Raw genomic sequence first — 27,345 nt, 5'->3', positions numbered from 1 at the left:
AAAATATTCAGTGTATCTCTATACCAGTTTTTTGTGAAACAGACAACTTATCAAATTAACAAAAAAATGTACAAAATCTTCAACAGGGCAAAACATTATTTGTTTCATGCTTTAAAAATTAGCAAAATATTTTATATGTAGGGCTGACTAGGCCCTTTTTAAATAAAAGTAGGGCCTAGTCAGCCCTACATATAATTTATTTTATACTGACATTTGATCTCAATTGAGATATCACATTGGTTTACATTCAGGTACTGTAGGTATTTCTCTATCCCCAGAGGGCTTACAAGCTAAGTTTTGTACCTGAGGCAATGGAGGGTAAAGTGACTTGCCCAAGGTCACAAGGAGTGACAGCAGGACTTGAACGCTGGTTTCCTGGTTCATAGTCCACTGCTCTATTTATTTATTTTATTTATTTAATAACTTTTATATACCGGCATTAGTAGGAGACATCATGCCGGTTCACATGACAACAAAAGAGTGGAAAATACATTATAACAGGGCGGTGGGTGAGGAGTAACAGCCACAGAGGAGGCAAGAAGATATAGGTCAGAAATCTGATTAACAATAACTAGATGAAAAATTCAACAGTAATAAATTGGAAATGTACTGAGCGGATAACAGCACCAGTAGAATATATACAAAGTATCTGGGATGATCTGAGAGGGGAAGCATCTGGGGCAGGGGTTGGGAGGAGAAAGAGGATTAGTCTGGCTAGGCTTGCTGGAACAACCATGTTTTTAGTTTCTTTTTGAATTTAATTGGGCAGGATTCTAGATGAAGCATCGTGGGCATGGAGTTCTAGCGTGTGGGCCCTGCAATAGAGAGAGCTCGTTCCCTAGTTGATGCTAGGTGTGCTGTTTTTAAGGAAGGGACTTGCAGGGTTCCTTTGTGAACTGTTCTCGTAGGACGATTCAGTGAGACAGCGCTGAATGGTATGTCCAGCCAGTGGGAATTATGAGAGAACAGATTTTATAGGGAAGAGGAATAGCCACTAGGCTATTCCTCTTCCCTATAAAATCTCTCTTTTAGAGATAATCTCCATAAGAACATAAGAAGTTGACATATTGGGTCAGAATGAGGGTCCATCTAGACCAGCATCCTGTTTCCAACAGTGGCCAATCCAGGTTTCAACTACCTGGCAAGAACCCATACATTAAATAGATCCCATGCCACTAATGTTAGTATTAGTAGTGACTATTACCTAAGTCAACGATTAATAGCAGTTTATGAACTTCTGGAACGTATCCAAATCTTTTTCAAACCTAGCTACACTAACTGCCCTAATCACATCCTCTGACAATGAATTCCAGAGCTTAAATGTGCATTGAGTAAAAAAGAATTTTCTCCGATTTGTTTTAAATGTGCTACTTGCTAACTTCATGGAGTGCCCCTAGTCCTTCTACTGTCTGAAACAGTAAATAACTGATTCACATTTACCCATTCAAGTCCTCTCATGATTGTATAGACCTCTATCACATCTCCCCTCATCCGTCTCTTCTCCAACTAGCAGCCCTAACTTTATTATCCTTTCCTCATAAGAGAGCTGTTCCATCCTCATTATCATTTTTGTCACCCTTCTTTCAACCTTCTCCAGTGCAACTTATACCTTTTTTGAGATGCGGTGACCAGAAATGCACACAGTACTCAAGGTGTGATCTCACCATAGAGCGATACAGAGGAATTATGATATTCTCTGTTTTATTCACCATTCCCTTTCTAATAATTCCTAACATTCTGCTGGCTTTTGTAACCCTATTCTGGTCTACCTCTCCTGCATGCATGGGGCCATTAATGGGGAAAGGGGTTCAGAAAAGAACTAGTCAAGGTTCCTGCCCCAAAGAACTTACAAGTACATTTATGGCCCCATGCATGCAGGCCAGGCACACCAAGATGGGGTTATCAAAGCAAACAATGTTAGGAATTATTATAAAGGGAATAGTGAATAAATGGAGAATGTCATAATTTATTTATATATCTATTTATTTTATTTATTTAGCCATTTTATATACCGTCGTTACAAGTGAAGATCACAATGGTTTACATCATCACATAAATATACTAGAAGGCCCATTATATTCACGAAGAGTTCTTATATCATACATTTTAGCGAAAGACACATACGTTGACTATGGCAGTCAGGGGAGGGGAGATATACAGGGGTGAGGAAGCAAGCATTAGGTAGCACTTTTAGCAAAAGATGCTGATGGGATCTAAAGGAAGGGGAGTTGAGAAAGGATGTTTCAGATATATATATATATATATATATGTGTGCTGGGTTGGAAAGAGTGTGGTAATAGATAGATAGGTTCATAATGAGTTTGTCAGTGTAGGAGCAAGTGATGATTTCAGAGAGGTTAAGTAAGATTGTAGGCATTTTGAAATAACCAAGTTTTGAGGTCTCGTCTTAATTTCTTTGTTTCAGTGGTCAGGCGTAGAGTCTCAGATATAGAGTTCTAAAGGGTGGGTCCTGCAATAGAGAACATATGATCTCTTATTTTTGTCAGATGTGTATTTTGTAATGATGGCACAGCTAGTAATCCTGTATTAATGCATTTGTGATCTCTGTGTCTTGTATGGTTGTGGAGCCACTCCTACCAGGCCAGTGTTGTCAGAATGGAGGGAGGAATGTATTAATGTTAAGACTTTGTAATGGATTCAGCAGAGCTATCACTGATTGTGAGATGTGATTGAATTTCCTGGATCCTGTTAGGAGTCTCGCTGTAGCATTTTGTCGCAGTTGTAGTTTTTTTATAAAACCTTTAGGTGCTCCGAGTGGAAGAGAGTTGCAGTAATCTATGTTTGAAAAAATGAGGGTTTGTAGTACCATACGGAAGTCTACATGATTCAGCAATGGTTTCAGTCTATGTAGTAATTGGAGTTTAGCATAGCCTGATTTGATTAATTTATTTACGTGTTTTTCTATAGTTAGGTTCTCATCACTCTGTACTCTAGGTCTCGCACTTGGTCTGAGGGTGTAATATTGAAGTTACCCAGATCAAGTGTCTGCAGAGATGTTATTGGAAGATTTTTTCTTAACAGAAAGATTTATTTTTTTTTTTTAGTTTAGAGATAGTTTGAAATTGGATAGTTCATGTTGAATAGCCTTCATGTATGATGCCAGCATCCTTACTATATTTTCAACGGAAGTGGTATATGGTATGTAGAGCTGAATGTCATCGGCATATAGGTAGAAGGCAATTCCTAGATCAGATAGTAGTTTGCATAGTGGAAGCATGTAGATGTTGAAGAGAGATGTGGATAGTGCTGAACCCTCTGTATCGCTCCATGGTGAGACCGCAATTGAGTACTGTGTGCAATTCTGGTCATCACATCTCAAAAAAGGTATAGTTGCACTTTACAAGGTACAGAGAAGGGTGACCAAAATGATAAACAGGATGATACGGGTCCATTTGAGGAAAGGTTGAGGAGGGTATATGATAGAGGTGTATAAAAACATGAGAGGACTAGAATGGGTAAGTGTGAATCGGTTATTAACTCTATCAGACAACAGAAAGACTAAGGGGCACTCTATGAAGTTAGCAAGTAGCACATTTAAAACAAATCGGAGAAAATTATTTTCCACTCAAAGCACATTTAAACTATGGAATTCATTGCTGGAGAATGTGGTTAGGGCAGTTAGTGTTTCTAGGTTTAAAAAAGGTTTGGATACGTTCCTGGAGAAGTTCCTAACCTTCTGTTAATCAAGTTGACTTAGGGAATGCTATTACTGGCATTAGTGGCATAGAATCTATTTAATGTTTTGGAACTTTCCAGGTACTTGTAACCTGGATTAGCCACCTTTGGAAACAGGATGCTAGGCTTGATGGACCCCCGGGTCAGAACTGGTGGAGTAATTGGTAAACTAGCCAATTTCAATTACATGTACATGTTTTACAATATACTAATTTATATGTGTAAACTGGATTTTAGGAACGTTAAGTCCTACTTTATTTTCTGATGTAAAATATATACATATATTTTTTTAAATAGGTAGGAAAAGTATACGCATCCAATGTATCAAAATACTCATTTTCAATGCATTGCATGTATTTGCATGTAAGCATACATATATGCATATGTTCTGAGGTAAAGATAAGTGAATTTTATTATATGTGTATTTGATACATACTTGTTATAAAATAGTATCCTAGATCTACGTGTAGACATACATTTATTTATTTATTTATTTATTTATTTAACATTTTTTATATACCGAGGTTCTGGTAACAATGTTATCAATCACATGCATGTATATGCCGCCGCACATAGTTGTTTGAAGTTAGTCTCTATTTTTTTATGTGCTCTAATTAGATTTAGTGCAAACTAAAAAGTTAGTGGTGTTACCAAGGACCTTCCTGTTAGAGAAGGCCTTGAATTCTGTTATGTTTCGGGAGGCCTTGAGAGGCCTTGCATTCTGTTATGTTTAGGGAACACTAGGAGAGCAATCCCATCTTGAGGGGATTGTGTGCCCTTGGACCTCTGCATGATCCCAGACGAATCCAAGACAGCACCGAGGGTTGGTGAGACATGCCCAAGCATGGATGAGAACAAAGTCTGACCCTCTGCCAGACCTGCACGCTTCGGGAAGACCACCAACGCAATGGTGGTCTTATTAACAGTCCTCCGACCATTCCAAACCCTTTCAGACCTGCCGCTGGGGAACTGCAAGAAGCGGCAGGCCGGATGGAGGCCAGGGCAGTGAAGACCGGAACATGGAGATTCAGACGAGACTCAGGAACAAGGTACTTGTGTGCACAGACATAGACTCAGGAACGAGGTACTTGGGTGCACAGACGAAGACTCAAACAAGGTTCAAGGTATTCAGAAGACTCAAGCAAAGTACTGGGTTGAGACTGCGATGCAGTGTGCCCTACACAGCCCACCCGCGGGACTGGTCGCGGCCCACGCTGGACTTGAAGTAGTCTCTAGACGAGATGTGGAATAATGAAAGGAACATGTCTCAGAAACTGTCGAGGCCTGCACCGGGGCGTGCCCTACACAGCCACCAGTGGCTGGTCGCAGACCACGCTGGAACGGCACAGGTAGTGGCAGAGTCTTTGGCATGGACGGAGCAAGCACAAGGAACTCCATAGACCAGGGACAAGGACAGAAGCAGAAGTCTCCCGGAGGCTTGTGCTGCAGAAATGAGGAAGGCATTGCACCATGAGGCGCCCTACACAGGCCGCCCATGGGACTAGTTGTGGACCTCGACGTGGCACGCCAGGAAGGGTGGCAACGAGGAACCAGGAGTACAGGACATCTGGACTGGATCACGGACATCAGGAACAGGCGAAGAACATCACAGACATCAGGAACAGGAGACAAACATCTGGATTCTTGGAACATCAGGAAGTGGAACCTCAGGACATGAAGACATAGAACATCAGGAAACCACGGACACAGGAAGCAGATGAGACATGGAGCTCCAACAAAGAACGAAGGCCTGATGGAGCGCTGGAAGACGAGACTTCCAGGAGCAAGTAACTCCAATGCAAGGCAAGGCAGGACTGAAGGTGAAGCCCTGTTAAAGGGCTGAGACAGGAAACAGTCATCAAGTGAGGCCAGGGTATATCCGGCCGCGGGCCCTTTAAATCTTGTGAAGAAGCGCGGCCCGTGCCTTAGGAACAGAAAGCAGGAAGTTGTACAGGACCATTGCCAGCGGCCATGCTGCTGCTAATGCCGAAGAGCAGGGTGGGGCCGAGAAACAGGCCCAGCGTTGTCAGCAGCTCTCAAGCTGCAGAGGGCAGACTGAGGAGCGGCTCCAGCCGCAAGAAAGACCGGGGACTGTGGCCTCCAGGTCGCGGGGCAGGCAGAGAGAAGGTAAGAGCCTCCCAAGAGGGCAGAATCGTAACAAGGGGTAGTTTTTAAAAGATTGTGCGCGGGCGTACATGTGTGCGCGCTACCCAGTGTGCACACATGTACACCTGATTTTATAACTTGCGCGCGCAAGTTATAAAATCAGGGGCTGAAGTAAGTTGTGCGTACCGGCCCAGTGGCCTTGCGGAGGTCTCTGGCAACGCCTCCCCACCCCCACCCCGCTGCTTTTGTAAAGCCCTGGGACTTACACGCGTCCCGGGGTTTTATGCGAGCTGCCGGGCTTTTTTAAAATAGACCTGGCGCGCAGAAGGCCGGAGGATTTACGCGCATAACCTTTGGAAAATCTGGCCCTTAATGTGCACCAAAACCCCCCCAAAATGAAAGAAATGAATGCACAGTCCCAGGCCAGATCAGAAAAATGGGCTGACTAGGTAGGCCTCCTTTTGAAGTGTATGTTTATGCACTTTCATTTTAATACCGTAGCCTTACGTGGGGGTTAACAATTGCCTTTGGATTTGCAATGGAGTGCTTCTGGCCCGGGTCTAAAATCAATCAATATGCATTTTGGGTTACTTCCTTTGTTTCTACCAGTCTTTTATGTACATCCTCCCTCTTCAATTAAGTCCAGAGCAGTAACTTTAAAGGCTTGTATGTCTTCTGCGATGTCGTTTCAATACACTTAATGGTAGTATACTTGCAAATCTTTGAAACTATGGGCCCAGAACAAAGATATAAAAAGATTGTCCTCTGGCAATACCTTTGGCTAAATATTTCTATGATGTTTAAGCTGAACTGTCTTCCCATTATATTTCAATTGATTTATGCAATAATTAAGCAATTAGCCATTATGACTACAATATCATTTTTTGTTCTTCTACCTTGAATTATTTTTGTAGAATACTGGATTTCTCTTGTTTATATATTGGAAATACTTTTTGTACATAGTTTTCTCAGTGTATTGCAATTTTGAATGCTCTATCTAGCCAGCTCATCTATCTACCATCTATCACATCTGTTTATAATACATTTAAGATCTACAGTACATGACAGTATCAATTTTTGCTTTCAGTAGTAATAAAATGGGGTTTGTTGGGGGATCTTTTGAATTTTTCAGGATCCCTGGATATATGTAGTCAGCCAGAAGGGAAGTCACATACATCCCACATAGGAGAAGTACCGACCTATGTGAATACCCAACATTTAAATATGCAAGCTCTGATGGATGTTGAAAGTGCATCAACAGACTGTACCAAAGACATCAGCCCAAGAAAAGATATATTTGATATGAGTAAGTACACTTAAGCTTTAAATCAATGTTGAATAAAGATCTAATTTCCTGTTTATATAGTAAGTTTCTCAGCAAAGGCAATGGTATAAATACCTGAGAGATTTCTTTTAGATTGTTCAGAGTACAAAAAAAGGTTTCCTCCAAAAGGTATACGGTTATGTGTCTAAGCATGATGAGGTTGATATTCAAAGGGGATTATCCAGATAACTTTTAAATGTCTTGGTCAGTTATCCAGATAAATTTTATCCTGCTAAGTCATCAACCAGATAAAATTTATCCAAATACGTTGGAGGTTTTCAAAGATGGAGCTCAAGTAGCTGAGTAACTTAATCTGGTTAACTCTGATATTAAGTTAGCTGGATAAGCTGTTTAGCTAAGTCTAAATGTGCCTAAGAACAGGATTGTGTTCCTGGATAACTTTAATATAGCTGGTTAAGCAGTTAGCCAAAATTTAAAAGAAAAACTAGCAGGTCTATCTGCCTGAGCCCCCACACCGCTACACCAATCAAACAAATGTTTGCTATTGCAGCTGATCTCCCCCTCCCTTCAAGCTCCCCCCCCCCCAAATATTCCAAAAATGTAGTGGGTCTATAGGCCCAAAACCCTCTCCCCACAAATTTGTTAAATATAATTTGAAGGTTAGCTCTCCCCCCCTGAAACTGACCCTCCCCCTTTCCCCTATAAACCCAACCCGAACCTTCCTGCTCCACCCAGAATCCACAAATCCATTGCTGCTGGGAGCTCAGTACATGTGTCCAGCACCCAGTGCATCCAACATGAGCTACCAGAATTGGTGGCAAAGCAATACTCTGCCAGGAAAACTTGTAGCTTATACTGCCCGTATTGTTATTAAAGCACTGCTGGGAGTTGGATGCATGTACCAAGCTCCTGGTGGTGGGAAGGGGTTTGGGGGGTGCGGGGTTGTGGTTCCGAATAGAGCGGTATGTTTGGTTGCTAGGGGTAGGGGAGAAGGTGAGCTTTCAAAGAGGGCCTACCTTTAAATTTTATTGAATTTGAGAGCTTTCAGATCTATAGACCTGTTACGTTTTGGAGCATTTTGGGGGCTAAGGTGGGAGGAATATTGATTGCAATGTCCAGCATTTGTTTTACTGTGGTGGCATGTGGGAGATTGGGCCAGAAAGCCTACTAATTGTTTGTTTTTTAAATTTTGGATTGCTGCTTAACAGCTATATTATTTGAATATGGCTGGTTAAGGTAGTTATCCGGGAGCATGTTCCCGGATAACTTTCAGACCTGACCGGTGATATTCAAACATTAGGGGATCATTTACTATGCTGCAATATTTTATCAAGGGAGGGGAAAAATATCGTGGAGGAGGTGTTCCCATGATATATCTCCCTCCCCGTTAAAATATTGTGGTGGCTCCCCCATGAAATTTTCTCTTGTGGAAAAATTCCAAGAGAGAAAAATATGGCAGGGAAAGGGGCAAAAATGTTCAATGACAGTCTACTTTGCCATATTCTAAAAACAGCCTCGTGGCCCAGAAAGTCCCCCCTCCCAATGTGCCAAAATTCCCCCCCCCCGGGGGCTGGGTAGACCTCCAACTCCCAGCCGCTTTAGAGGCAGACCAGCAGGGGAAAAAGTTTAAAAAATATATCTAATTGTCATTCAGCAATGCTTTGCCTCTCTTCCCAAACCCCTCACTTTTGTCAAAAGTCAACCCCCCAATCCGAACCTCCCTTCTAGTAGCAACACTCCAGAGCCCCCCAAACATACAACTAACATATTCCCCGATAGTCTAGTGAAACCCCTTGTTCCTGGATTCTCCCTTTCCTTTAAAAGTTATCCTGGTGGTCCTGTGGGGGCCCCCAGCATCACCTAAGCTCTGGGCCTGGGCGACAACCATTTTTCAAAAATGGTGCCATGTGATGGGGTAAAGACCGGGGGTCAGGGGGGACGACGTTTGAAAAACAGGAGGAGTTTGTGAAAGGGGCAGGGCATCAGTGCACAAGTATTAGATCTATTTTTTCATCTTTTTCCATGGCTGGGCTGCTTCTACAGGCGCGCGGGGCGGGGGAGTAGGTAGGGATCTATGCAGGCCCCCCCTGGGAGGTGGGGGGGGGGGTGTAATTTGGCACATTGGAAGGTTTGTTTGTTTTTTTCTCAGGTTGTATGGCTCTTCAAGAAGCAGGCTGGAGGCATCAGGACATGCATTAGCCTCCCAATTCCTCTGGGGAAAAGTTAGTTATAACTCCTGAGTTCAGGAAATAACATGACTATGGCAAGCTGCATTGCATAGAATTAACTATGGATGAACTGGTTTTGAAGCATTTGAAAATGTTATGTATGCAAATACATACAAAGCAACTTATTTAAAGAGAGAGTATTTTTTTTGGCCAAATATCACACAATATTGCAAATATCACACAATATCACTATAATAAGTGTATACCATGCAATAAACAGTGTTTTTCACATTATAAATGCTGTTTTTCACATGTTATATCCTTATCACAGCTTAGTAAATGACCTCCATAGTTGTTAGGTTTCAGACTTATCCAGCTAAATATGCCCAGATAACTTTATTCAAAGATATTCAGTGGGATATTTATCCAGTTAAATTTAGCTGGCTAAGTTATCTGGTTTTTTTATATTGACCTCAATGTGCATAAGACTATGTAAACAGAAAATGGGACACATTATATAGTATTTATCTAAGCAAACATTTGAATAGCAGATTGCATTCTTATATAAGTTGCCTAGTAAGACACTTGTATGATGCCAGATTCTACTTCTAACATATGCCAGTTTCAGATGTGAATATTAGTTCAGTGCATTATGGCTACACCTCTAAATAACCATTTTTATGTATACCGTATCTAACTTTAGATGTCTACAGGTGGTTAGATGATTAACTTTCATTTTTAAAAAATATTAGGTGGTCAATATTCAGACATAGCCAGCTAAGTAAAGTTAGCTGGATAAGACTTATCTGGATAACTTAGCCAGGATATTCAGTGGTGCAGTCGTGCCCATATAAGTTTAAAGCTAGCCGGATAAGAAAACCGGCTAACTTTAGACCTATTCAATAGCAGATTTTTTAGCTGGTTAAGATGAAAAATCACTATTTATCCGGCTAAAGACAGTAGCTTTTAAACAGGCACGCTTGCACACATGTGTGTGTGTTCCTTGGCCCGCACCCATGGACGAGATCATTTTATGCTGAAACCCTGTAATGCCCATTGTCCGTCCAGACCACGCCCTGCTCCTTTTTGGAAACTTTCTTTGTGTGCACAGCAGCAGGTACGCACATATCTTCTGGTTTTGGTGTGCACCAGGCTTTTAAAATTCACCTTTAAAGGTTTTTCCCATAGAAACAAAATTGGAGAAAAGCCTTAATGACGCTGACCCTAAGTTAGTTGGATAAGTATCTCCTCCCAATTATTCTCCTGGAACATTTCTTTTTTATCTGGATAACTAAGCTGTCCATCTACCTCCAGGCGTCTAACTGGCTCCTTTGTCCACCTATATAGATTATATTCTTACTTTAGAATCTAACTGCAAAGCTGTTAAAAATGTAGGTGCTTATTGATCCACTTTCAGGCCAGAAAGGAGTCCAAAGTGAATAGCTCTTTAAATTGGCCAGCAAATTTAAGTTTTGAAATTAATCTCTGGTGCTGGACGTGTTTAGGTGCTCAAATAGAAGCAAAGTGCATGCAAATGTTCATCTAGGGGTAATCAAATCAGTGTACATTAGTGCAATCTCTGTGAGTCCTTTTTCTGTAAGGTTTGAACCAATAATCAAAGCAAAAATCCACACAGGCTTTTGCTTTGATTATTGCCCCCAGAAAAATTACCTGCAATGATTGAAAACCTTTCATCAGAAAGTACAACGTGTGCAGTTTTGATTCTACAAAAACTATAGGTGTTGTTTAATCTCCCACTTTTTCCTTGCTTGTGAAACCTCCTCTGCAAGCCATGGGTAAATCCATCATATATCCTCACCATAATTATGCCCCTTGTGACAGCATCGGCAAGCTCCTTAACCTACCAAAAATAGCAAACACTTCAGAATTAGTGTATTATCTTGTCCAACAATGCAGTGACAAATTCACCACAGTCATCAATACTCTAGTCCCCCTTAAACACAATCCAACTGGACCTCTCAGGAGCACCCCTTGGGTTCCACAATAATCTACTACTCCTCAAGCAAAAACCCTGCCAACTTGAATGGAAAAGGCATAAACAAAAACTGGATACCCACTTATGCAGGGACAAGGAATACACAAGAAAATGCAGGACAACTATTTGGTTGAATCTGTGTGTCAGAAAAAGTAGGAAAAAAAAGATTACTTCATATTTTGAATGAAGTCAAAAGTAATGTATTAACTACATTTTTCAAGGAATATTAAAAAAATAAATCAGATTTTAACAGTTGACAGAACATACTTTATTTTTAACTAGGAAAATTAATTGAATGAAAATGTTAGTGCTGTCCAGGATCATTTAGACATTACAAATGCTACCTCATTTTCCACTAAAGAACACATCAGAAGCCTTAATTTATTGACTTTTCTATCTGACAAGGGAGGAAAGCCAGAATTTATATTAAAATGCTTTATCTCCTCAGTGGAAAATGAGAATTAGGATTGTCTAATGTTTTTCTATATAACTTAGCATACCAAAGACATTTTGAATGTGATTGGATTACAGGGAAGGATAATTTTAATACACCAGAGACTATTTTTGTTAACTGCAATTATTTGGCAAATAAAAGCATTCAATTAAAACCGACAGAGCCCTGTGCACCAGACCTTCCATTATGGCTAATGAAACTGTCAGAACCATAGAAAAAGGGCATGATCTCGGTTGCCATGTCTGGTGAAGCAGTCAGTTTAATTTTACAGTCATGAGGAGACTTTATTGAAAAGGTATCACCTGCAGAGATTTTTGATATTCTACCCAGCTGTGCCTGTGGCATTAAGAAGTCTAGAAGTAGAGATGTCTTGTGATCATTGTCTAATAGAGATGTGCATTTGTTTTAAATGACATGAAAAATGCAACTGTAACCCCCTGACGGCATACATAAATGATGGGGGGGGGGGTCATGCCTTCTATCGTTTGGGTTGATTCTTGAGATGGTGAAGTTGACCCAATGGGGACAGTATGCCCACACCCTACTTTTTTTCAAACTTAGTTGTATCGACATGAATGAGAAGATGTTTCAAGACATACTAAGCAAATCAGAAAATCATGGCTGATCCTAAGGGAACAACCTGTTATCCTTTCTAATGCCTTTTATCTTCTTCAGCCGAAAAAGAGGGCTGTTCAATCAAGCATATCAAATTTAAATCAAATGACAGATGATTGTTGTGATTTTCCGTAATATGTATGTTAAGGGAGCGTATATAATGAGAGAGAATGCTAGGGAGTTAGTGATTAAGCTTGCAAGAGTTTGTGAATTTGAGAGAGCAAGCATGCATATATGTGAGCATGAGAAATCATGTGAGCGAGTATGTTATGTTATGTGTGGAGGCCAGCGTGGGGGAGAGCATGTGTGTGTGAGTGTTTATGGTTGAGCACATGAGAGAGAGAGGAAAAGGTTTGTGTGTCTCCCTCTCATCTCAGTCCCTAACTAATCCATAACAATCTCATGGGGCCTGGAATTAAAAGCTCCCAGGTATTGAGAGCGGGGTATTTTTTTTATCTTTAGTTAATTACTAAGTGTTATTTGATGTGTCTGCTGTTGTAAAATATTTTATTGGTGTTTGGGAAATGTTTAAAAATTTATATATGAGTTTTTAATTAATGGATGTTCTATTCATCAGTTGTTTTAAAATATGCATTCTTTTTATTAATTTGGGTTTACTTTTGATTTATATTTCTTGATTTTAATTTTTGATGTTTCATGAGGAATGGTGATGTATTTGTTTTTCCATTGTTGTGCTGCATACAGACTGTGGCTTGTTGTGGTTTCCAGGTCAGTTATTGTTTGCATGTTTCTATATGCTTTATGGTCTCTTTATTCTGTATTTGGTGAAGGTCTTTCAGCATTCTGCATATGTGTCGAAGTGAGATATTCTGCTAGCATATAGTTGCTGTGTAGGGCTCTATAACAGCTTGGCGTGTTCTATTTTCCTATTAGGAAGTGTATTAGTGTTCTAGGGCCTGGTGTAATATTTGCAGTGTTGCCTTTGCATAGGTAGGGCTGGTATTGTTTATGTGCTAGCAGTTAGTGCAGTTATGTTTTGGGAAGTTTACTATATTGTAATTGTAGTTAAGTTAACTCGTGGCTTTCTGAGGGTCAAGCCCACACCCAGCACTCATTATAATTTACCTAATGTGATATGGGCTCCAAGTGTCATTTTTGGGGGGGTTTTGCAGGATTTTCTGGTTGGTATCACAGCAGTGCACGTAAATATAATATACATGCTACGATATTTTTACCTCAGAAAACTGAATGCCCTTTTCCATGTAAAATCTGTTGTTAAAAATTCATAATTTTAAATTGTATGGGGCAGATTTTTAAAATTACGTGCGGGGGTACATTTGTGCGTGCTTCCCGGCGCGCACAAATGTACACCCGATTTTATAACATGCACGAGCTACCGTGCGCATGTTATAAAATCCGGGGTCGGCGCATGCAAGGGGGTACACAAATGCACCTTGTGTGCGCTGAGCCCCAAGGGAGGCCCGATGGCTTTCCCCGTTCCCTCCAAGGCCGCTCCGAAATCGAAGCGGCCTTGGAGGGAACTTTTTTTTTTGTTCCCCCCCCCCACCTTTCCTTCCCTTCCCCTATCTAACCCACCCCCCAGCCCTACCTAAATCCCCTCCTACCCTATTTTGTTGAGTTACGTGCGCCAGCTGTCTGCCGGCGCGGCAGGCCCCGACACAGGCCGCTGTGTTGGGGCATTTGGCCACACCCCTGACAGCCCCTGGACCGCCACCAGACCACCACCACACCCCCGGACACGCCCCGGACTGCGGCCCCGCCCACATACCGCCCATTTTTGCGAGCTCAGGGACATACGCGCGACCCGGGGTTTGTGCGCACCGCCGAGCCTATGCAAAATAGGCTCGGCGCGCGCAGGGCGGGGGGGTGTTTAAGGGTTACGCGCATAAGATACGCGCGTAACCATTTTAAAATCCGCTCCTATGTGTGAGAGAGAGAGGAGTGGTGGGAGGGTGCAAGGTTGTAAGGTTCACTTAGGGCACCTAATACCCTTGTATCTGCCCTGGTTGTACTCTCTCCATGTGGGAACGCAGGATTCAATGTGGAGATTTGCTACTTTGGGGTCAGTAGCTCTCCCCAGTCATGGCCAGGACTTAATTTTTTCTTTTTACAGCCCTGGAGAACAGCATGGATCACTTCTTTTCCCCTCTTTGTTGGAGTAGGTAGGCAGAACAGAGCCTGGGGCACCATAAAAGCAGCAGACTTTGTATAGCATGCGGTCAATGGGAATGCCCTGGTGGTGGTGGTGATGGTGGGGGGGAGTGGGCATGGAGAAGTGGGGCAAGCTATAATCAAAGAAAGGGAGGGGGTATCCATGAGAAAGTGCCTGTGCAATGTTGGGGAGGCTTCTATCTGAGGTGGCTGGGCTGAGCTCTGAGAGAGGTTAGCTGGTTGTGAAACCATTGAGCCTCCTGGAGAGTGGGGATGCTGAGAAGGATGGGAAAGGGAAAAAAGGGGGAATGCTGCAGGCTGGGGAAGGGCTGGCAGCAAGCAAAATCTTTACATTACAGTGTTAGAGCAGGGGTGCTCACTGTTTGAGCATAATAGCTGCAGCACAACAGTAGAATGTGCATGTCTGAGAAAAGGTGTGGGTGTGTGTCAGAGAAACCCACACACACACAAATTGTGTCTGTGAGAGTGTGTGGGTAGGTGGGTGCTTTCTCTCTGATGCATTGTGTGTGTGGGTGTCTGAAACTCTCTCTCTCTCTCTCTCTTTGTGTCAGAAAGTCATACCCACACATTGAGAGCAAGAATGTGTGTGTGTGTGTGTCTTCAGGTCAGAGAGACGCTCACACACTTTCAGATACAGACAAAGTGGGTTTTTGTGTCTAAGAAGACAATATGTGTGGGTGTCTGACACTGACTGGCAGTGTGGTTGCTTCATTAGTTGGCAACTAGTTCAAGAACTGATTGATTTGTAAGACACTTTAACACGAGACCAGGAATCCAGGATATTATATGAGAGATGTAACCAAACTTTGTGGGTGGGAGGGGGTCAATCAATTGCATGGGTGGAACGATGGCTGTTTACTCACCCCTGGTCTAGGGTGTGCTGTACTATAGTTATTTAGGAGAAATGTGATATTTATTTTGGCAATTTTTTGACTCACTTTTGCCAGGCTCTAGGTCACATGATATACCTCTGAAAGGTCAGTTTGGCTTGATTTTGGGAGCTGTCGAAGTATGCGCTGACAGATAACCCGTGGGCTGGTTTTGAAAAAAATCCCCTGGGATGATATTTTCCTGCAATCTGCCCCTGACAAAAATGTACATAGGCTGAAGATTGATCAGTGGGGCTATTTTCATTAAAATATGATTACAGGTCTCTTGAAGGGGTCTTTTTACTCAGGGAGCAACAAGGAAAATAAAAAGATATCTCAAGGTAAGGAACATACATTTCATCACCTTCAGGGGAAGGGATTTTTCAGTCATAGAGCTAATTTGATAAACTGTGCTTTGGATTTCTTTAGAAAGGCTCATCAAACCAGTCTGAAAAACTTTCACAGATTTTTCAGCTTCATGGAATTGTTTGACAAAGCTATGCTGAACACATTTGTACATCCCAGCTAAAAAGATTCTGACATTTTACGTGTGCTGGCATAGAATGCAGTCTTCTTTTTTCTCATGTCTTTGTCACAAACCCGATGTTTCTCCAGGACCATGAACAAGTGACGGCCCTCTCCACTGCTATAGCAATGTCCTCCTTCATACAGGTCTCCCAAATGAGTAGGCAAAGAAGCAGGTGGCGTAAAATCCTGTTAGAACATTATGCTCATGGAAACACTCATAATTCCAATAATAATCACATAAGAAAACAGAACAATGTAGAATATAAGTTGATCACCGTATATGGATTCAGAAGAGAACTTAAGTCTGTGGCAGAAATGGCTATAGATGTACAATGGGGATTGGAAGGGGGTTTCTAGCCTTCCATTGGGTTACCACATAGAGAAAATTGTTAGTCAGATTGTAGAAGGTAGGATTTAATGGACATTTGGTTTTCTTTTATTTACTTATGTATCCATCTTTAAATTCTACCGTTTCCCAAAAAAATTGTACAACAGATATTATAACAAGTAACTTAATTTCCTCTTAATTTTATACATGGGGTATAAAACTGTTTTTTAAATTTCCTGTTGCATTCACCAGCTTTGACTTGTGGCTAAGTCATTGTCCAGATAAAATCTTAGCCCGACAAGTCAGAAGAATTCAGGAAGGGGGGGGGGGGGGTTGCTAATTTAGCTGGATAAATGTTGTTATTCAACTTTATCAATATAAATTATCTGGGTAAGTCTGATCATGCTGCGGAGCAGTGCTAAAGTTATCTGGATAAACCTATCCAGATAACCTATCCAGATAACTTTGATTTATTTAGGTATATTTGGCACAGTCATACCACTGAATATTCAGTTCAAGTTATTCCAATATATTTTTCGGATATTTTACTCAGACTGCCAGCTGCTGAATATGGACTTCATTTTTTAAAAATTGTGTTTTGTTTTTCCTTGTGCTTCTTTGTGCTTGAGTAACCTTCAAGATTTAACAATTTCTTTTTTTCTATTTTTAATATATATTCCAGGGACTAGAGCAATATACTTTAATCTGTTATTCACTCTTTCGATGTGTAAATATCTGTATATATTATTTGCTATGTTTGCTTGTTGATGTTTCTATCAGTCACACTCCAAAAGTTATATTTGTGCTGTCATTTTGGGACAATTAATGACCAATTTCATTATAGTGTACATTCAGTATCCCACCAAAAATTGTGCCTTAGTGACCTTGATTGAAGATGAAATATAATAAAAATTATTTATTTCTCTAGACACAAAGATGGTCATTTTCTGTGCATCACAAACGGGTAAAAAACTAGCAGTCTATTTATTGCTCAGCCTATATGCTGAAAAATGTCCATGTGCTACACAGCACACATTCAGCTATCTACTGGGGAAGTACTGTGAAACAGTGCGTTTATGTTTCAACTGCTGAGGAAAGGAGCATTCCTGAGGCCAGGGAAGTTAATGTGCATATAGGACTTTTTTCCCACAATTTTTGATAGGCCCTTAAATTAGTGTGAGTGTGTATATATAGATAGATAAATAGATAGATATTGTGTTAGATTTGCTAGTATTTTGGTGAGTTTTTGCACAAAAAGAACATAGTGTGATTAGACAGGAGCTAATTGTAAAAAGTAGGCTGGAAAAAAGCTAAGATGGCTGCCAGTGGGACTACATTGCCCATAATTCCAGAGAACTAGAAGTGGGCAGAACAACAATCCGATGAGGCAAGATGAATCAGCAGTTTGGCTGCTATAGGCTGTTAGGGACTATAAGAGAGGGACTTCTACTGCCAGAAAGAGGCAGAGGCAGGGGGCAGATGGAAGGAACAGACAGCAGTGGCTTTAGCCCCAGTATGAGGAACCTGCTGCTGCTGAGCAGAGCCTGATTTATGAACATTGCCAGTATTTTAAGTCCCATTTGACTGCTGTTAACAGAGACTTTATTCTATCACTGAATCAATGTTCTTTTGCACTGAGTGGGGGACAGAGCATAGAGTATATACCCTATTTGGGAATAGGGCAAACAAATAAAAGTGTTGTTTAAACTTGGCTGGCCAATATTGGGAACAGTAAAAAGTAGAAGGCTTGTGCCGTGTTTAAAAGCTACCTTATTGTGTCATAAAAAGAACTTGAGAGTTAATTAGATTAAACAGCGAGGATAGTACAGTTGAGTAACATTCCTTCTTTATAGGAGAAGCTGAACATCTTTTACTAAGAGATTGTGGTTTGTTTGTCTCTGTGAAGATACTAAAATCAACTTGGGAAGATATGGCTACTGGTATAACGTAAAATTATACTTACAAAATAATTTAGTCTCCTTGAAGACTGCTAAACCAGTCTTTACAAATGGGGTTTCCTTCTTTTACAGCTGATGCAGAGGACATACCTTTTTCATGACCTCACTCAGGAGTGTAAAGGAGGTGTGGTGGTCCTAGCTGAAACCTGTAGCCTACTGCCAAAGCTCTAGAATTCCCTGTTATACCTTATTCTTGAGCATACACTATGGGGAACTGAGACCCGTTCTGAGCAAGGCACAAATTTAAGATGAGCGAAGGATATAGGCAGAAGGAGGGCAGCTGTGAGTTGCACCTCACTTGATACCCTTAGTCCCCCTAACTCTCTTCACCCTTGTCTTCTTGGGCAGGATGCTGACCGGTCTAGTAGTCTTCAAGGAAAGTAAATTATCATGTAAGCTTAATTTTACGTTCCTTAACATCCTGCTAAACCAGTCATTGCAAATGGGATATACAAAAGCTTTCCCTTAGCTGGGCCGGGGTTAAGACAGGGCTGCCTTACCAATCTTGGCCTCAAAAGCAGCAACTGACTTGGAATGTGTGACCAATTTCTGGTGTTCAAGAAGGTGCAAGGATGACCACGCCACTGCTTTGCCAGTTTCTTCTGGTGAGGCTGAGGTGCCTCTGCCCAGGATGAAGATTGTGCCCTTGTAGAGTGTGCCCAGAGTCCTACCAGACCCTGCTAATCTAAAACTAGGTAGGCCATTGCTACCGCTTCCTTGATCCCTCTGGTATGGAGGCCCTAGAGGCCATCTATCCCTTCTTGGGCACCAATTATCTAGAACAGCTTGACTGTTCTTCTATAATCAGGCCTATCCTGTAAAGTGCGGCCGCGTTTACCCTGCTCCTAAGCCGCTTTTAACTCACGTTCCGGCCGCGTTAGCCCTTCCTGCGATCCCGAATCCCCTTTAACCTACTCCTACCGCGTCCTAAATTCCCTGGGTAACCCCTTCCGCCCGCGGCATGTATATTGCATGCAAATGAGCGAATTAGCTCGATATTGCATGCAAACGAGCCAATTAGCTATTCCCCTAGCATCCCGTAACCCGCGCCCCGACTAACGCTACCTTTCCCTGCCGTTTTGTCGCGCGTTTAACCTGCAAACTTACCGCCTACCCTGACCCAGGCGGTAGAGGCATGGGTAAGGGTAGGTGGCAAGCTTTCCCCCAGCCCCCGCTCACCTGCCCCGGCCGCGATCATGGGTGCCGGTCTCCGTGGCAGCCCCAGTCCTCTCCCCTCCTCCCGAAGCCAAAAAAAAAAAAGCTTTTTTTTTTTTTGGCTTTGGGAGGAGGGGAGAGGACTGGGGCTGCCACGGAGACCGCTTTCCCCCGTGCAAGTAAGTTGTTTCTCCGCTTGTCTCTTCTCCCCCCTCCCGGAGCAGGGCGCGAAAAGCTGCCTTGCTCCGGGAGGGGGAGGGGGGGGAGAGATGACAGCGGCAAATCCAAAAAATAAGCGAAAAAAACTTAAAAGCTAAAAGTAAGTTGCTTCGCCACTGTCATCTCTTCTCCCCCCCTCCCGGAGCAGGGCGCGAAAAGCAGCCTTGCTCCGGGAGGGGGGGAGAGAGATGACAGCGGCGAAGCTTTCCCCCAGCCCGGACGCCGGCAAAAATCTTACTTTTTTGCAGCCAGCCATGAGCAGGAACACGATCTGGCCTGCCTTAGCTCCTCCCGACAAGATGGCCGCCTGCACGGGGAAAGCGTGTAATTGGCCGCTCAAGACGTGATGTCGTGACGTCACGTCTTCAGCGGCCAATTGCACGCTTTCCCCGTGCAGGCGGGTATAGGTATATCAAGAGAAACGTATGTATATTTAATAAACCCAGGTTTTACATTTATCCTGACAGCAACTGCTGCTGTGATTTGGATGGGCCTCTGCTTCCCATGGAAAGCTGACCCTGGCTCAGGTAGACAGATGGGACTGGGTCTTGAAGCATTGCTGGATAAGGATCCCTGCAAAACTGAGACTGCTGCTCTGATATGCATCTTAGCCAAGTTAATTCATTCCAGTAAGTCCATTCTTGGAATGGTCCTTCATGGGTGGCCAATAGATGGCCCGAGGGGCTACCTGCCCCAGACCTTTAGTATTGACATGCTATCACATTCTATTCTCAACCCAGCCTGACTGTCAAGGGAGGTGAAGTACTATTCTGGAGGCCTGATGACTCCTGATCTACATTGGGCTCATAAGCTACCTAATTATGAGTATGGCTCCGGCATCTGGAATGCCCCTGGGCCGGAGCCAAGCCTGCGGCCCCGCCCCGGAAAGCCCCCCGATGACGCGCCGGCCGTGACACACCCCCGAAACGCCCCCCAGGAAACCCCAGGACTTACGAGCGTCCCTGGGCTTGCGCATGCCGCCGAGCCTATGCAAGATAGGCTCGGCGCGCTCAGGGGGTGGAAGGGGCAGCTTTTCGGGGGTTAAGCACATATCTTACGCGCGTAACCCTTTGAAAATCTGCCCCTAATTGAAAACATCTATCAATATCTGCAAATATTACTCATATTCAATATTGTTTTAAATGAGCTACTTGTTAACTTCATAGAGTGCGCCCTAGTTCTTCTATTATCTGAGAGAGTAAACAACTGATGTATATTAACCTGTTCAAGTCCATTCATGATTTTGTAGACCTCTATCATCCCCCTCACTTGACTCTTCTCCAAACTGAACAGCCCTAACCTCTTTAGCCTTTCCTCATAAGGAAGCTGTTCCATGCCCCTTATCATTTTGGTTGCCCTTCTCTGCACTTTCTCCAGTGCAACTATATCTTTTTTGAGATGCGGTGACCAGAATTGTACACAGTATTCAAGGTGCAGTCTCACCATGGAACGATGCAGAGGCATTATGACATCCATTGTTTTATTAACCATTCCCTTCCTAATAATTCCAAACATTCTGTTTGCTTTTTTGACCACTACAGCACACTGAGACGATGATTTCAATGTATTATCCACTATGATGCCTAGATCTCATTCCTGGGTGGTAACTCCTAAGATAGAACCTAATATTGTGTAACTATAGCAAAGGTTATTTTTCTCTGTATGCAGCATCACCTTGCACTTATCCACATTAAATTTCATCTGCCATTTGGACGCCCAATCTTCAAGTCTCACAAGGTCCTCCTGCAATTTATCAAAATCCACTTGAGATTTAACTACTCTGCATAATTTTGTTTCATGCACAAATTAGATTGCCTCACTTGTCGTATCCCTATTCAGATCATTTATAAATATATTAAATAGCACCGGTCCAAGTACAGATCCCTGAGGCGCTCCACTATTTACCTTTTTCCACTGTGAAATCAGACCATTTAATCCTACTCTCTGTTTCCTGTATTTTAACCAGTTTGCAATCCATAAAAGGTCATTGCCTCCTATCCCATGACTTTTTAGTTTTCTTACAAGCCTCTCCTGAGGGACTTTGTTGAACGCCTTCTGAAAATCCAAATACACCACATCTACCTGTTCATCTTTGTCCACATATTTATTCACGTCGTCAAAAAAATGTAGGAGTTTTGTGAGGCAAGTTTGGAATATTCCCCTATCTCATCCAGCTACAAGTTTGCTGGATAAGTCTTTATCCAGCTAAGATTTGAGGGGTAGATTTTAACAGGTGCACACGCGTCCATGTGCGCGTGCTTCCCAGCCGGGGCACACATGTTATAAAATCGGGTGACCGCGGCGCACTCATGTGCATGCAACGTGCGCAAGGGAGGGTGTACTTTAGCAAAGTCCGTGCGGCGAAGCAATCAGCACTTGGGCATTGGGCATTGCCAATGCCCAATGCCAATTAAGGATCGGACTGGGAGAGAACTTCCCTAACTCCCTGCCTAACCTTCCTTCCCCTTCCCCTTCCCCTCTCCTCCCCACCCCCTAAATCTATCCTATCTTACCTCTTTTTTTTAATTTTGTTACTTGCTGCTCCTCGGGAGCAGCAAGTAACTTACGCACGCCGGCCAGGTGCTGGTGCGCGCTTCCCATTTGCCGCTGTCCCAGCCAGCCCTGCTGGGTGGAGCATGCAACTCCCCCCACCCAGCCAAACCACCTCTATCTAATACTTTGAAAGATATAAGCATTGGGGCAAGTCTTGTCTCTCCCCCTCCACCCCTCGGTTCCGGGTCCCATCAAAATTTTTTAAAAAACTGTTAGCCCCGGGGTCCCTCACCCTCCCAGTATCTTAATTTCCTTTGATTCTCAGCCCAAAACAATTGTAGCGGCCTACCACAACCAGGGCCCGGCATTCTGCTGTTGCTAGGCAGCCATGCTGGAAGTGAACACGTCCAGCATGGCTGCCTAGCAATGGAAGAAGCACAGAGAGTGGGTTACGTTAGGCTGCTACCAAAATCCCAGATGAAGATTAAAGGAAATGAAGGTACCGGGAGGGTGGGAAGGTATGGGTTGGACTGGTGAGGAGGTGGGGGTGATCCAGAGCTTAAAATGTTATTTAAATTTGAAAGGGCGCCAGGAGTGGGGGAGAGAAAGAGACTGGAACTAGCCTCAGCACTTATATTTTTCAAAATATTAAATGGAGGTGATTTGGTTGGGGGGAGGGGGACAGGAGCTGCAGGCTCAGCTTGGTAAGAGCAAGCACTTGGACCTTGCGTGGGAGGAGGAAGAGGCGTGTTAGGATCAGCAGGCCTGCAATCTTTTTTTTTTTTTTCCCCAAAGATTCACTTCACCACTTAATTGGCTATATTATTTTGAATGTAGCTGATTAAGGTTAAAGTTATCCAGCAAAACATATAGGGGTAGATTTTAAATGGTGCCCGCGGGAGTAGATTTGTTCGCGCAACCCAGCGCGAACAAACCTACTCCCGATTTTATAACATGCGCGCGCTGCCGTGCGCATGTTATAAAATACAGGGTCGGCGTGCGCAAGGCTGAGCAAAATCAGCAGCCTGCATGCGCCGAGCCGCGCAGCCATCCTTCATTCCCTCCGGCCCCAGCCCTAACTAATTCCCCCCTACCTTGTCCCGGTCCAGGGGCTGATCCGGAGGCCACAGCCATGCCCCCGGAATGCCCCCCGATGACGCGCCGGCCGCGACACACCCTCCCAGGAAATCCCCGGGACTTACGCCCGTCCCGGGGCTTAGGCTCGGCGCGCGCAGGGGGTGGAAGGGGCAGCTTTTGAGGGGTTACGCGTGCATCTTACGCGCGTAACCCTTTGAAAATCTGCCCCATAACTTTTTAACTGTCAATATTCAAAAATTGCCAGTTAGGTTTAAAGTTATCTGGCTATGGTCAGCTGAATAACTTTAATCAGCGATATTCAGTAGCATATTCATCTCACTGAACATCCCGGGACTAGTTTTAATCTGGGTAACTGTAGCCAGATAAATTGTCTGCTTGCTGGTTTACTAAATATTGGATCCAGGGTTTTCATCCCTCATTGCCAGAATGTCTGACATAATGATGACAATTTTCAAAATCCATTAGTGCTGGAAAAGAGTTATGTAAACCCCCCCCTCCCAGCCCGCTGTCACCTTCCCAGTCCCAAAGAGCACTGGATTCAATCAACTGGGGTGAGAAAATACTATCCCTGGGTCCCATGAATTGGAGGCAGGCTGTCCTGCTAGGCCAAATGGGCTGAGGTTTCCTTGTACAAAAAAAAAAAAATAAATGCAGCCCCTGCAGCAGCTGATGCTCCAAACAAAAGGAAAAAGGGCAGTGGAACGACTTTTTGGTTGGAGGGGGCCATGCAAATCGTCCCCGACTCATTGATGAAATCTTGGTAGGCCCAATGTAATTCAATATTATGTTGAGGCTGCTGAGCCTTCATTTTCCTCATGTGGGTAGGTGTGGGGGCAGGATATAGAAGAAAGAGAAAGGGGGGAATGGCGCAGGGGGATAGAGAAAGAGCTGGGGATAGGGGGAAATGGCAGGGGACCAGAGGATGGAGGAGTCACAGGGAAAGAAGAGAGGGCAGGGAGGCCTGGGGAAGAGGCCTGGGGATGTAGCAGAGAGGGATGGGGGCTACAATGAGAGAAGCGAGCTGGGGGCACTGGGAAGGGGGAAAGGGCAGGGGGGGGAGGCCTAGGGGGCAGAGAGAAGAGTCAGGGAAGAGGCCTGGGGGGGACAAAAAGAAAGAAGAGTGCAGGGGGCACAGGAAAAGAGGAGAAGGCAGGGAAGAAAGGGGAAAAAGAGCAGGGGGCACAGGGAATGAGAGCAAGGGAGAGGGCAGGGGGCACACAGTATGAGGGCACGGGGGACACAAAGAGAGGAGAGGGCTATTGCCAGGGGAAAAGGTCAGGAGGAAGAAAGGACAGCGTAGGGGCAGACAGAGAGGGACAGCCTCAATGAATGTAATGCTCCTCCCCCCCCAAAAAAGTAGCAACCAGAATATAAAAATTAAATAAATAAAATAAATAACCAATCCACTTTTGTCCCCCTCTTTCATTTTGCTCCCAGTCCTCTCCCCTCCCTACCCTTCACACTTCTCTCTTGAAACAGAGCCCTGCGCTCACATTTTCTTGACTGCTCCTGAGTCCTAGCCTCCCCTCCCCTTGCATCACCCAGTCCTATCCCCTCCTTCCCAGTTCTCACAAGCCAGCACCTTACCTTACCTGGAAAATGTAATGCATTAGTCCCAATTCTAGGCAGAAGCAATCAATAGCCCAGCTGATTCCCAGATGGGGGAAAGCCAGCAGCACTCAGCAGCAGAGGCTGGCTGTGAATGAGATCCCATCCTACACAGCAGCTGGAGCTGTACAAAGGGTGCGCATGCACTGCGGAGGCAGGTCCCAGCACGGCAGGCCATCCTCCCTCAAAGCAATGGCTCAGCCCACAGAGGGGCGGATGCAATAAGATGTGCGGTAAAACGGCCGCTCGTATTGACCACCTGTTTCCTACTGCATGCACAGCCACCTCTCCTGGGATAAATTGTTTGTTGCCTAGTGCTCAAAAGCATTGGGTGCCCAGGAGCCATGGCTGTGCATACATCTCTTGGAGGTACTCGCCCTCCAAGCAACATTGTTTAAATAAGAAATTAAATAAATAAATAAATAAATAAATAAAGACTGTATAGGTTATTCTTGTTTGCAATAATAAGCTCTTTTCCTGCCTTTAAAGCTCCATTGTTTCTCCTGGTTGCCCTGAAATGTAAGGAGACTTTACAGGGTGCACTGACCTTTCTGAATGCACTGTTAACCTGCCCTTGGACGCGCGTTTTCCTCCCCTTACTGAATAAGGGGAGGAAAACGTGCGTCCAACCCGCGGCACCTAATAGCGCCCTCAACATGCAAATGCATGTTAATGGCCCTATTAGGTATGCCCGCGCGATACAGTAAGTAAAATGTGCAGCCAAGCCGCACATTTTACTTTAAGAAATTAGCGCCTACCAAAAGGTAGGCGCTAGTTTCTGCCTGCACCGGGAAAGTGCACAGAAAAGCAGATATTAAGTCGGAGGTCCCGAAGAGTAAAAAAAGTTAAAAGTTAAATGGGCCGGCGGCTGTCAGGCCAAAAACCGGATGCTCAATTTTGCCGGCATCTGGTTTCCGAGCCCGTGGCTGTAAGCGGGCTCGAGAACCAACGCCGGCAAAATTGAGCGTCGGCTGTCAAACCCGCTGACAGCCGCCGCTCTGGGTCAAAAGGAGGCGCTAGGGACGCGCTAGTGTCCCTAGTGCCTTCTTTTGCCCGTTTCTACTGCACTACCTAATTTAAATACTGTATCGTGCGCACAGGCAAGTGGCCTGTGCGCACGCTGGGAGAGCAGGTGTTCGTCCGCTCTCCTGCAGACTTTACTGAATCGGCCCATCAGTGAGCAATCTGTAGCTCCGGTAGGAGGAGGGGAACGGGAGCTGGAGGCGGAAGAGTTAGGTTACTGTTCATCGAAAGTTTAAGAAGGGAGCACAGGACAGTAAGGGAGCAACAGGTTTTGTTCTCCAGGGCTGCTAAATGTTTTTTGGGGGGGCCATGGTCCTCCATGCCTATGAAAAGGAAAATCTGCTTGGAAAAGTAACCAGTTCAGTAAAAACAAAGTCCACAGCAGAAACCAGCAAAAACAGCAGAAAAAAACAGTAGTTCAGATACAAAAATTCACAGTTCCCAAAACTCTTTCACATAAACTCCAGACTTCAGATCTTGTACACCGTAAGTCGCTCCCAAAGTTAGCCCTCTGTTCCTTATTTACCAGGCCTTCTGTGGTCCCAGTAACAAGTCAGAGCCTTTCTTGGAATGTTCCCGGATTACTCACGCTGTTAGCAGAACTGACCCAAGACAGTTTCTTCCCCTTTCTTCAGGCAGCTGAAGTTTCCTCGTCCCTGTACTGGAGTTCAAAGATAGGAACACAACCTCTTGCTGTCCTTCTGGCCTCCAGCACAACTCCTGTTCACTTGCTTCAATTTAACTTTTCTTCATAACTTCTCTGAATGCCTGTGCAAGTAGCTTCAAATTTCAACTCCCCAAGCCTCCTGAATCTCTCCACTTGTTCTTTAGTCTCTCCCAACAATTCCTCCTCTGCCTCATAAGAGGCATATTTTATATACCATGAGTTTTGAACATCCCCTTTGGAGGATGAACCACCTTCTCACTCAGAAGTTTTCACTATACCCCTTGAACATTCTCTGAATCTTGTGAACTAAAAGATTTGCCATTGTAGAAGATAGAACACTTACAAAAACCACTGACATGTAGATGAACCTTCCAAGCTGGTAGATTCTATATTTTAACACATAAAACATATTTTACCTTCATGTGGTGGTCAAGCAAGGGCCATATTTAATTATTTATTTTATTTATACAATTTTACACCTTCAAGGACATATAATATGCTCTTCCAAGGCAATGTATAACACAAGTAATAGGGTAATAGATCTTTTTGTTAATTATACTCCCCAATGGGTAAATATATATGTTATTCTACAACATTCCTGGAGGGCACAATAACATGAGAAGTGTCATGGTGGGTCTGACCAAAGGTCCATCAAGCTCAGCATCCTGTCCCCAACATGGCCAATCCCTAAAAGTAGATTCAGTTTCTTGTGCTCATTCCCTATGTCAAGTGGTAGGTCTCCCTTAGTCATCTGATTAATAGCTATTTATGGAGATCAATATTCAAAAATCATAGACCAAATTCCCCATTTGCCTTATAATCATCAGCCAATATAGACTTTTTCTTCTGTTTTTTTTTAATCTTTTTTTTAAGAAAGGCAAATGAAGGTATTTTATACAGGGAGTGCCTAGTATGATGAACACAT

General features: G+C 43.7%; 1 protein-coding gene across 1 annotated transcript in view; it reads left to right on the top strand.

The window, feature by feature from the left end:
* The window catches only part of SHC3 (SHC adaptor protein 3), a 311,762-nt gene that overhangs the window by 245,951 nt on the left and 38,466 nt on the right, over positions 1–27,345 (top strand). The window contains exon 10 of the mRNA XM_029618404.1: positions 6,935–7,108. Coding sequence (XP_029474264.1) covers positions 6,935–7,108 — 174 coding nt within the window. The remainder of the gene's footprint in view (positions 1–6,934; positions 7,109–27,345) is intronic.

The sequence above is a fragment of the Rhinatrema bivittatum genome, chromosome 1 (assembly GCF_901001135.1).
Source record: "Rhinatrema bivittatum chromosome 1, aRhiBiv1.1, whole genome shotgun sequence".
In the NCBI taxonomy this organism is placed as follows: Eukaryota; Metazoa; Chordata; class Amphibia; order Gymnophiona; family Rhinatrematidae; genus Rhinatrema; species Rhinatrema bivittatum.
This window is presented reverse-complemented; position numbering and strand designations above follow the sequence as displayed.